We start from the raw sequence: 12,831 nt of genomic DNA, 5'->3' as shown, positions 1-12,831 counted from the left end.
CATCTTCCAGCCTATATATATCAGGCCACCATTCTTCATTCCTTCATGTACAATGTATTTCAAAATACCTACTATTGGTTAATGACCTTCACCCTCATATGCTTTCCTTGCTACTTATAAAACTGGTTTTCAACAGGGCTGACCACAGACAGCATGGCTCACCTTCACTTCTTTGTGGGTATTTAGCTTCCTCACAAGGGAAAGGAGCCAGATGCAGGCTGCCTGCCTCACATGTGGGTTGGGGCTGATGATATGTTTATTTAAAATCACATCCAACACCCATGGAACCACATCATTCACTTTGGCTCCTGGGGAAAAGCAAAGAAAAACAACAAAGAATTAAAATAATTCAACATAGTATCCTGAAAAAATTAAATTGAAATCAACATTTGCATAACAATCCTATATTAAAATCTAAATGACTATGGTGTTTAAAGTTGCTGAAGGAATCTATAATTATTCACTCTAGAATCTAGCGTAAACAAAATTACATTTCAAAGATACTCAAGTAACTTTTTAGTTCCTGAGAATGAAAACTTATCCCTACTCTTTAGCAATTTTTCTTTGTCTACTAGATGTTTCTCATCTTCCATCTAAAAACAAACTTCTTTTGCACTTACTTTCCTCCTCCAGCTACCATACTGTTTTTCTCCTTTCCTTTATTACTCCAGGGTTTCTCAACCTCAACACTACTGACATTGTAGCTGGATAATTCTTTATTATACAGAGCTGTGCTATACACTGCAGGATGTCTAGCAGCATCCTGTGCCTTCACCCACTAGAGACCAGTGGCACGCACCCTCCCCAGTGTCTAGACATTACTAAATGTCCTCTGTGGGGCAAAAATCTCACTCCTCCAGTGACAAACCACTGATTTACATTAAGACCCTTCAAAACAGTTGTTTAAACTCATGTTCAAACTTTGCTCTTCTCTTTCCTTGAGCCCACTCCATATCATCCTTTTACCTTCTCTTCTCCATAGAAATTAGTCATAGAAATCACGAATGACTTTCCTGTTGCTAAGTCCAATGATGGTTTCTCAATTCTCACCTTAGTTGATATATTGGCAGTACGTGACATGGTTAATTCCCCTCCACCCCTCATCCCTTCACAGCTCCTCGCTGATCACATTACTCCAGTTCTCAGTCAGAATCCCTTCTTTTAATTCCCATAACCACAACTCTAGCTACCAGCAGTTCTGCTATCTGGGTAACTACAATTACAAAACCAACAAGTCCTTACTAGATTCCCATAACATGCCTGGGATAATATGTACAGATGTTAAGATGTCTAAGACCTGGGCCCTAACTGGCTTCTCAAATGCTGTTCATTCTACTCTCAGCAAGATTGGTACACTGTAACCAACAACAACATCCAAAGGCCGAGTAGCACTCAGATGAGAATGACATAGAACATGCATGATCAAAATTCACATCAAAGATTCATCATCCCTCCCTTCTCCACAGTATTTTATGTTCTCCTTTCCCAAAACAGACAAAAATAGAACTTCAACATCGAATGGACAATTTGAGATTCCTTTGGATGAGTAAAAAGCCAAGCAGGATGCAATCTTCCAAGAAGAGTTTGAGGCAATACAAGAGTTCAGAGAATGAAGACTGGCATAGATACCTCTCTACTAACCTTTACTTGTTAAGTCACTATGTAAAAACCCATGGAGTCAGAAACATGCCTCTCAAAGCAAACCCACTCCTCAGTGTGAGCCCTCCCTGTTGTCAAGCCTCTGTTACCACCTCTCACATGCAACCTGAAAATTCCCACTTCAGGTTTGGTTGTCTTCTTGCTAACAATGTCGCTTTCCTTCCTTACCGTCTTCCTTCTATACAAACTGCTACTTGCCTTGCTTCACGTGTGTTCAAAGAAAAACCTCAAAGAACTGACTCTGATTCAGTTTTTGTCAATCCACAGTTCTCATTACAGTGCAAGCAAAAGTGTGTTTTTCTATTTCCTTTAAATCTCTTTATGGTGGCTAATGAAATAATAGGTGAACGCATTAACGTGGAGTGAAGTGTCAACTGTAACACTAAGTGCAATAACTAAATTAATGCATTATTCATGATGGAACACAATATACAATAAAATGTTACCACGAGAATACTATCTTTAAATTTCCTCAATTGAGAGAATAAAATATAAAAACTTGGTGACTTTTCCTTCTGTTTAAATTTTTTTTATTCTAGCTCAAATACTAAAATATATTTTCAATTCCAAATTCAAATGAAACCACAATAAATTTGAAATCATAACATACATAACATAAAGTCAGAAACCACATGTTCCCTCAACTATATGCTGCCACTAAAAGCCAGTGTATCTGTAGCGCTAGCAGAAGGCACTGAGGCTTCATTATGTAATAAAGGACTAAAGGACACATCATCTGGAAACAACTACACCTTGAATTCTGAAACTGGCTAAATACATAAATCCTCATGAAAAGAGCACAAGCTTCAAGGTGATCCAGAGCTGACTCCCTTGCTTGCTTGCCAAAGGGTCAGAAAAGTAAGTTACTAATTTCATGCTGTTTTTTTTGTTTTTGTTTTTTTTTGAGACAGAATCTTACTCTGTTGGCCAGGATCAAGCGTAGTGGCATGATCTCAGCTCACTTACAACCTCGACCTGCCAGGTTCAAGAAATTCTCATGCCTCAGCCTCCCAAGTAGCTGGGATTACAGGCTTGTGCCACCACGCCCAGCTAAGTTTTCTATTTTTAGTAGAGATGGGGTTTCATCATGTTGGCCAGGCTAGTCTCTAACTCCTGACCTCAGGTGATTCGCTCACCTCGGCCTCTCAAAGTACTAGGATTACAGGCATGAGCCACTGTGCCCAGCCTCATGCTGTCTTCCTCATCCAACTATTTTTCTTGACTGAATGAAATTGGTAAAACAGATATAAATATTTGAAAAAAGTAATATGGAATGTATAATGGTTTTGCCTCAAATGTAATAACGAAAACAAAAAAGCGTTACTTGATAATTATAAATTGATTAGCTGAATATTTGGTACCAGCAGGAGGAGTATATTCCTCTTCAGTCACTAGCCAGGCATCTCGGGCAGCCACAGAACTAGTTCCTATTGCAGCGCTGGTAATGGCTTCGCCAATAGTGAACTGAAGTTCTATCTGCTTGGCCTGCAACAAAGGAAGTAAAAACCATGAATGAGACATTTCCCAAACATTTCCCAAAAACATCCATTTCTACAGAAAGCCTGCTTAAAAGTGTGTTTCTCAGCATGTTTTGTTTTCCCTCTTTGCCCTAGCTTGCTTTCGCTAATTCAGTGGCTCAAAGGCCAGGGAGGGTGAGGGAGTGGACCATATAAGAATCCCTTGAAGATATTTTTCAAAGTCTTTGCTGCCCTCCTCACCCTCAGTAAAGAACCACTAAGCAGTGATTTATGATTTCTGGAAGCATAATATGGTTCACCTAAGGAAGACAGAAAATCCCATCAACTTTGAAGCCATGTGAGTCTCAATATAAATTCTAGCCATCTCTCACCAGCTATATAACCTTATTTGAACTTTTTTTTTTTATTATTATACTTTAAGTTCTAGGGTACATGTGCACAACATGCAGGTTTGTTACATATGTATACATGTGCCATGTTGATGTGCTGCACCCATGAACTCATCATTTACATTAGGTGTATCTCCTAATGCTATCCCTCCCCGCTCTCCTCACCCCAAGACAGGCCCAGGTGTGTGATGTTCCCCTTCCTGTGTCCAAGCGTTCTCATTGTTCAATTCCCACCTATGAGTGAGAACATGCAGTATTTGATTTTTTGTCTTGTGACAGTTTGCTGAAAACGATGGTTTCTCCCTTCATCCATGTCCCTACAAAGGACATGAACGCATCCTTTTTTATGGCTGCATAGTATTCCATGGTGTATATGTGCCACATTTTCTTAATCCAGTCTCTCTAGACCACAGTGCAATCAAACTAGAACTCAGGATTAAGAAACTCACTCAAAACCGCTCAACTACATGGAAACTGAACAACCTGTTCCTGAATGACTACTGGGTACATAACGAAATGAAGGCAGAAATAAAGATGTTCTTTGAAACCAATGAGAACAACGATACAACATACCAGAATCTCTGGGACACATTTAAAGCAGTGTGTAGAGGGAAATTTATAGCACTAAATGCCCACAAGAGAAAGCAGGAAAGATCTAAACTTGATACCCTAACATCGCAATTAAAAGAACTACAGAAGCAAGAGCAAACACATTCAAAGGCCAGCAGAAGACAAGAAATAACTAAGATCAGAGCAGAACTGAAGGAAATAGAGACACAAAAAAACTCTTCAAAAAATCAAGGAATCCAGGAGCTGGTTTTTTGAAGAGATCAACAAAACTGATAGACTGTTAGCAGGACTAATAAAGAAGAAAAGAGAGAAGAATCAAATAGACCCAACAAAAAATGATAAAGGGGGTATCACCACCAATCCCACAGAAATACTATAAACGCCTCTATGCAAATGAACTAGAAAATCTAGAAGAAATGGATAAATTCCTGGACACATACACTCTCCCAAGACTAAACCAGGAAGAAGCTGAATCCCTGAAGAGACCGGTAACAGGCTCTGAAATTAAGGCAATAATTAATAGCCTACCAACCAAAAAAAGTCCAGAACCAGACGGATCCACAGCCGAATTCTACCAGAGGTACAAAAAGGAGCTGGTACCACTTCTAAAACTATTCCAAACAATAGAAAAAGAGGGAATCCTCCCTCCCTAACTCATTTTATGAGGCCAGCATCATCCTGATACCAAAGCCTGGCAGAGACACAACAAAAAAAGAGAATTTTAGACTAATATCCCTGATGAACATCGATGCAAAAATCCTCAATAAAATACTGGCAAACCGAATCCAGCAGCACATCAAAAAGCTTATCCACCATGATCAAATGGGCTTCATCCCTGGGATGCAAGGCTGGTTCAACAGACGCAAATCAATAAACGTAATCCATCACATAGACAGAACCAAAGACAAAAACCACATGATTATCTCAACACACGCAGAAAAGGTCTTTGACAAAATTCAACAGCCCTTCATGCTGAAAACTCTCAATAAATTACATATTGATGGGACATATCTCAATATAATGAGAGCTATTTATGACGAACCCACAACCAATATCATACTGAATGGGCAAAAACTAGAAGCATTCCCTTTGAAAACTGGCACAAGACAGGGATGCCCTCTCTCACCACTCCTATTCAACAGAGTGTTGGAAGTTCTGGCCAGGGCAATCAGGCAGGAGAAAGAAATAAAGGGTATTCAATTAGGAAAAGAGAAAGTCAAATTGTCCCTGTTTGCAGATGACATGATTGTATATTTAGAAAACCCCATCGTCTCACCCCAAAATCTCCTTAAGCTGATAAGCAACTTCAGCAAAATCTCAGAATACCCTCATTTAAACTTCTATGAGCCTCAAAAACTTCATTTGTAAAAGGAGCATAATATCATCATCCACAGCATTAGGCTTTAACAATTAAATGAGGTTAACGTACATAAAATGACTGTATAGTATGCTTGGTTATGGTTACACCACAATAAATAGTAGCCATTGTATTTTATTAACATTTATTCAACAATTATTTAACTTTTTGCACTCTTAAATTTTATGATATCTTGATGTTACTTTTAAATGGCTCAGAAAAAAAGAGAATAATAAAGCATATGTGAAATGTTAAAATTTGGTAAATGTGGATAAAGGGCACACAGGAGTTCTTTACACTGTTCTTACAGCTTCACTGTAAGTTTGAAAGCATTTCAAAAGTCAAACATTTGAAAATTCTATATAGTACCCACTCAAATGTTTTAAAATTTTATTCAGTAATGTTGACACGATTCACTAGTAGGAATCACTGACCCAACATGTAACTACCTAGACCTGCATTTTCCATTTTTTACTGTGAACCAGAAGAAATTTAGGAGGAATAGGAGAAATAAGGGAAGAACAGAGAGCATGTGAGGGTTATGAACACGCTACTCTTCAAAGCATAAAGACAACAGTTGAGACTTTCCTACACCAATCAACAAATGCTCCAGTGATGAGGTTTCAAGTACTAATGCCACATGCTTCCTAGTCTGATGAAAAAAGATTTAAAGGCTTTAGCCCTACAGCTTCCCTGGTTAAAAGCTTTTCTTGGCAATTTCAAGCTGAAAAAAGGTATTTCAACATAATCCTTATTAGGGGTTCATTTTATGTACCTGTACCTGTTTTTGCATGTTTCCCGTTATTAATAACAACACAGCTGGCATTAAAAACAAAAAAACAAAACCCCATAGCTACATTTATGAATAATATACTATCTGGACATTGCTGTAAATATTCCATAAAGGGGGGGTTCAATAGAGAAAATAACAGATACATGGGGATTCATTATATTATTATTCTATTTTTGCATGTGTTTGAAATTTCCTGTAATACAAAGTTACAAGAGGGAGCAGGCGGAAGGGCAAAGTGGTTGAATAGGGGGAGGTGGAAATGGTTAACAGGTAGAAAAAAATAATTAGAAAGAATGAATTCAGGCCGGGTGCACTGGCTCATACCTGTAATCCTAGCACTTTGGGAGGCCAAGATGGGTGGATTACCTGAGGTCAGGAGTTCAAGATCAGCCTGGCCAACATGGTAAAACCCTGCCTCTATTAAAAATACAAAAATTAGCTGGGCATGGTGGTGTGCGCCTGTAATCCCAGCTACTTGGGAGGCTGAGGCAGGAGAATCGCTTGAACTCAGGAGGTGGAGGTTGTAGTGAGCTGAGATTGCACCACTGCACTCCTGCCTGGGCAATAGAGTCAGACTCTGTTTCAAAAAAAAAAAAAAAGAATGAATGAGAACTACTACTCTTTGATAGCAAACTAGTGTGGCTATAGTCAACAATAATTTCATTGTACATTTAAAAATAACTAAAAGAATATAATAGGATTGTTTGCAACTCAAAAGATAAATGCTTGAGGGGATGGATACCCTATTCTCCATGATGTGATTATTAAGCATTGCATGTCTGTATCAAAACATCTCGTGTACCCCATAAACATATACACCAACCATGTACCTACAAAAACTTAAAACTGAGGGAAAAAAAAAAAAAAGCCCAACAGAACCTCATCCTCTCCCCATCTAATGCAGGAACATCGAACTGAACTGTCCACTAAAAAAGCACCTTCATAAAAACTAAATCAGGTGACAGATCACAGTACCCAGCTTCAGCAGAATAACAAGAGGAGACGCGCTGAACAGGGTGGGAAGAACACACTGCCTACACCACCCCCTCCAGCTTGGAAAGAGAACATGTATGCTTGGGTGAATGACAGCAAAGGGAATGTGATCCTCTGCACTGCAACTCAGTGCCACCCTGTCACAGCATCAGGCAGAATTCCGCCAGTGCCCCAGGAGGAGCACTTAGACCAAACCTGGACCAGAGAGGAATCAGTTTCTTCAGTGAGAGGAACCCAAGTCAGTTGACTAAAATGGCCTCAGGTCCCCAAATAAACTTCACCAGCAGCTAGGCCACACTTGGAGGAAGGAAAAGCAAGAATACAGGAGACTTTTTCTCGTAACCAGGCACCAGCCCACCCATAATAAAACAAAGCACCAGGCAGAGTCCGAAGGCCCCATTTCCAGGATGTTGCTGTGGAAGAGCACTTCTGGACTCACCCCAGGCAAGAAAGGAATCTGCTTGTGTGGCACGAACAACCTAAGTCCCAAGTCCTCGTTGGCTCCAACACCTGCTGACTAAAGCGGCCTCATCTTTGAAAAAGCATCAGCGGCAGTCAGGTGGTCACAGGTCTTCAGTGAGCCCTGGTACTGTGCTGGTCTGGGAGGCCATGGGCTTTGGGTGCAACCCAGCATGGTGCTAGCTGCTGTGGCCACAAGAGTGCCCACATTACCCCTCCCCTAACTTCAGGCAGCTCATTGTGGAGAGATACTCCCTCTACCTGGGGGAAAGAGAGGGAAGAGGGCAAGAAACTTTGCCTGGGAACACAGAGAATGCTCCCTTATCTTCCCCAAGTCCATCAATGCTGGGTATGTAGGTGTCTGTAAGAGCTGCAGCACACCTGGGCTTAGGGTGCCCTCTAGTGCTGAAATGACTGCAGTGACCACAGGCTTAGGGAACTCAACACTCAGTCATATTTGGTTTCTTGGAAGGCCCTCTGAAGGACAGGTACAAACAAGGCCAGACTGTGAAAACTGGAATAAATATTTACCTCTTCAATGCCCAAACACTGATGAATGTTCACAAGCATCAAGGACATTTGAGAAAACATGTTCTAAAAAACATTCACACTAAACAAACAGGCTAAATAAGCAGGCACCAGTGACTAATTCTGGAGTGGTGTAGATATGTGACCTCTCAGACAGGGAATTCAAGCTAGCTGTTTTAAGAATGCTCAACAACTTCAAGAAAACATGGAGAAGGAATTCAGAAACTTACAAGAGAAATTTAGCAAAGAGATTAAAATGGAGGAAAAAATCAAATCTTAGAGCTGAAAAAATGTAATGGATGACTGAAAAATACTTCAGTGTGTCTCAACAGTAGAACTGATCAAGTAGAAGAAAGAATTAGTGAGCTCTAAAGCTATTTGAAAACTCACAGTCAGAGGAGAAAAATGCAGAAGAATGAGATACACTTACAAGACCTGGAAAACAGCTTCAAAGAGGCTAAGAGTTATTTGCCTTAAAGAGGAAATAGAGAAAGAAACAGGTGTGGAAAGTTTATTCAAAGAAATAATCAACAAAGAACTTTCAGAACATGGAAAAAGACAAACACCCAGGTAAAAGAAGGTCAAAGACCAAGAAGATTCGACCCAAATAAGATTACCCCAAGGCATACAATAAACTCGCAAAGGTCATGGATGAAGAGAGGATCCCAAAACTAGCAAGAGAAAAGAAGCAAGATAGATATAAAGGAGCTCTGATATGTCTGGTGGCAGAAACCTTACAGATCAGGAGGGAGTGGAATAACATATTCAAAGTGCTGAAAGAAAGGAAAGAAAGGAAGAAAAAGAGGGAGGGAGGGAGGGAGGGAGGAAGGAAGGAAGGAAGGAAGGAAGGAAGGAAAAAAATCTTGCAACTGAGAATACTGTACTCAGCAAAGCTATCCTTCAAATATCAGGGGAACCAGCCCCCAATATTTCAACGTAGGTTCTTTTCTATTTTCCCTAAGTGTCGGCCAGTCTGAGAAACAGAAAGAGTACAAAGAGAGAAATTTTACAGCTGGGCCTCCAGGGGTGCCACCACACACTGGTAGGAGCATGATGGAGACCTCGAGCCACAAAACCAGCAAGTTTTTATTCGGGATTCTGAAAGGGGAAGGGGTGTACAAACAGGAAGTAAGTTACAAAGATCACATGCTTCAAAGGGCAATAAAAGATCACAAGACAAGGGCAAAATTAGAATTACTGATGAGGGTCTGTGTCCCACTGTGCACACAGTGTCTTGATAAACATCTTAACAGGAAACAGGGTTCGAGAGCAGACAACCCATCTGACTATAATTCACCAGGCTGGAATTTCCTAATCCTAGCAAGCCTAAGGGTACTGCAGGACACTAGGGCATATTTCAGTTCTTATCTCAACCATGTAAGACAGACACTCCCAAAGCGGCCATTCATAGACCTCCCCCCAGGAATGCACTCCTTCCCCGGGGTATCAATTACTAATATTCCTTGCTGGGAAAAGAATTCAGCAATATTTCTCCTACTCATACATCCATCTAAAGGCTTTAACCAAGAAGAAAAATACAGCTCTATTCTGCCCAACCCGGCAGGCAGTCAGACCTTACGGTTATCTTTCCTTGTTCCCTGAAAATCGCTGTTATTCTGTTCTTTTTCAGGGTGCACTGATTTTATATTGTTAAACCACATGTTTTACAAACAATTTGTACAGTTAACGCAATCATTACAGGGTCCTGAGGGGACATACATCCTCGGATTACAAAGATGATGGGATTAAGAGATTAAAGACAGGCATAAGAAATTATAAGAGTATTGATTGGGGAAGTGATAAATGCCCAAGAAATCTTCACAATTATAAAAATATTAATTTTGGGAACTGATAAGTGTTCATGAAATCTTCACAATTTATGTTCTGCCACGGCTTCAACCGGTCCCTCCATTTGGGGTCCCTGACTTCCCGCAATATTGAAATATAAAGGAGAAATGAAGACTTTCCTGGGTAAACAAAAGACAAGGGAATTCACCACCAGATGTGTCTTACAAAAAATGCTACAGTTCTTCAATCTGAAAGAAAAGAACTCTAGCATGCAACAAAAAATGTAAATACACAAATTCAAAATACTCTAATACTGTATAGAGCATTCTAAAGATACTAAAGGCACTCTAATACTGCATTCTAAAAATACTCTAATATTGTATAGAGTATTAAGAGTATCTTTGTATTAGAGTATCTTTAGTATCCTTATCTAACACTCTATAGAATCTTTAGTATGAAGACTAAAACATAAACTTTTCAAAAATAATGACTACAACAATTTGTTAAAAGATAGGCAATATAAAAATATGTTAAGTTGAGACAACAAAGAGCCAAAAAATCGGGGTACTGGAATTAAAACAGAGTTTTTTTTAAGTTTTTTCTTTGCTTGTTTTTTTGTTTGTTTTTGTTTTCTTTTTTTGTTGTTTTTTTTGTTTTTTTTTGAGACGGAGTCTCGCTCTGTCGCCCAGGCTGGAGTGCAGTGGCCGGATCTCAGCTCACTGCAAGCTCCGCCTCCCGGGTTCACGCCATTCTCCTGCCTCAGCCTCCCAAGTAGCTGGGACTACAGGCGCCCACCACCTCGCCCGGCTAGTTTTTTGTATTTTTTAGTAGAGACGGGGTTTCACCGTGTTAGCCAGGATGGTCTTGATCTCCTGACCTCGTGATCCGCCCGTCTCGGCCTCCCAAAGTGCTGGGATTACAGGCTTGAGCCACCGCGCCCGGCCTCTTTGCTTGTTTTTGTTCTTTTCTTGTGATCAGTGAAGTTGTCATCAAACTTGTTATATTTTCTGAAACCCTTAGGGAAACCACAACTCAAAAAACGGTCTAAACAGATACACTAAAAATAAAAAGTAAAACATACTACGAGAAAAAAGTCACTTATCCACAAAGGAAGACAGAAAGCAAAAAAGAGGACTTCCAAAACAACCAGAAAACAAAAAACAAACGGTCAGTAGTTAAGTCTTTACCTAACAATAATAAACTGACTGTCGATGGACTAACTTATCTGATTAAAAGATACAGAATGGCTGAATGAATAAGAAAACAAGACCAACTATATGCTGCCTACAAGAAATTCACTTTGGCTAGGCACAGTGGCTCACACCTATAATCCTAACACTTTGGGAGGCCAAAGTGGGCAAATCACCTGATGTCAGGAGTTCGAGATCAGCCTGGCCAATGTGGCAAAACCTTGTCTCTACTAAAAAAAAAAGTAAAAATAAAAAAAATTGGCCAGGCATGGTGGCCTGTGCCTTTAGGCCCAGCTACTTGGGAGGCTGAGGCAGGAGAATCACTTGAACCCAGGAGGTGGAGGCTGCAGTGAGCTGAGATTGCTGCACTCCAGCCTGGGCAATGGAGTGAGACTCCATTTCGGAAAAAAAAAAAAAAAGAAAAGAAATTCACTTAACCTATAAAGATACACACAGATTGAAGGTAAAGGTATGAAAAAGATACTTCATGCAAATGAAAACCCAAAAAGAACAGATGTAACTATACTTGCATCAGATTAAGACTTCAAGTCAAAAACTAGAAAAAGACCAAGGTCATTATGTGACGATAAAGGGCTCAATTCAGCAAGAGGATATAAAGGTGATAAATATATATGCACACAGTATTGGAGCACTCAAACGTATAAAGCATAATAGATTTAAAGGGAGAGATAGACTGCAACACAATAATAGTTGAAGACTGACTTCAACACCCCATTTCCAGTAATGGACAGGTCATTCAGACAGAAAAGCAAGCAACCCAAATCGAAACTGAACTACACTCTAGACAAAATGGACCTGACATTTACAGAACGTTTCATCCAACTGCTGTAGAATACACATCTTTTCTCATCAGCACATGGAACATTTTCCAGGATAGACCATATGTTAGACCACAAAGCAAGTCTCAAGCAATTCAAAAAAAATCTAAATCATATCAAGTATCTTTTCTGACTACAATGGAATAAAACTAGAAATCAATAACAAGTAGAACTTTGGAAACTATAGAAATACATGGAAATTAAACAACACGTTCCTGAACAACCAACGGATCTATGAAAAAATTAAGAAAGAAAAATTTTAAATTTCTTGATACAAATGAAAATAAAAACACAACATACCAAAATCTATGGGAAACAGCAAAAGCAGTGCTAAGTGGGAAGTTTACAGCAATAAATGTTTACATCAGAAAAGTATAAAGACTTCAAATAAACAACATAATGATGCATTTTAAAGAACTAGAAAAGCAAAAGCAAAGCAAACCCAAAATTAATAAAGGAAAGAAATAATAAAATTCAGAACAGAAGTAAATGAAATTGAGACTAAAAAAACTACAGAAGATTAATGAAATGAAAAATTGGCTTCTTTAAAAGATAAATAAAAAATTATTAGAACTGATAAACAAAGTCAGTAAGTTACAGGATACAAAATCAACATATAAACAGTTGCATTATATGTGACATGCTTTGGATTTGTGTCCCTGCCCAATCTCATGACTGAATAGTAATCCCCAATGTTGGAGGAGGGGCCTGGTGGTGGGGTGACTGGATCATGGGAGTGGACTTCTCCCTTACTGTTCTGATAGTGAGTGAATTCTCATAAGGTCTGG

The 12,831-nt window shown here is 39.4% G+C and overlaps 1 protein-coding gene across 4 annotated transcripts in view; it reads right to left on the bottom strand.

Moving 5' to 3' along the window:
- ECPAS (Ecm29 proteasome adaptor and scaffold) overlaps positions 1–12,831 on the bottom strand; it is a 131,019-nt gene that overhangs the window by 34,107 nt on the left and 84,081 nt on the right. For all 4 annotated transcript variants that reach the window (XM_033237832.1, XM_033237834.1, XM_033237833.1 and 1 more), the window contains 2 exons: positions 3,021–3,144; positions 163–308 (listed from right to left, as the gene is read on the bottom strand). In XM_033237832.1, coding sequence (XP_033093723.1) covers positions 163–308; positions 3,021–3,144 — 270 coding nt within the window. The remainder of the gene's footprint in view (positions 1–162; positions 309–3,020; positions 3,145–12,831) is intronic.

This window comes from Trachypithecus francoisi, unplaced genomic scaffold (genome assembly GCF_009764315.1).
Source record: "Trachypithecus francoisi isolate TF-2019V2 unplaced genomic scaffold, Tfra_2.0 Lachesis_group16, whole genome shotgun sequence".
Taxonomy (NCBI): Eukaryota; Metazoa; Chordata; class Mammalia; order Primates; family Cercopithecidae; genus Trachypithecus; species Trachypithecus francoisi.
The sequence above is the reverse complement of the archived record's forward strand: the minus strand, read 5'-3'. Positions and strand labels throughout refer to the sequence as shown.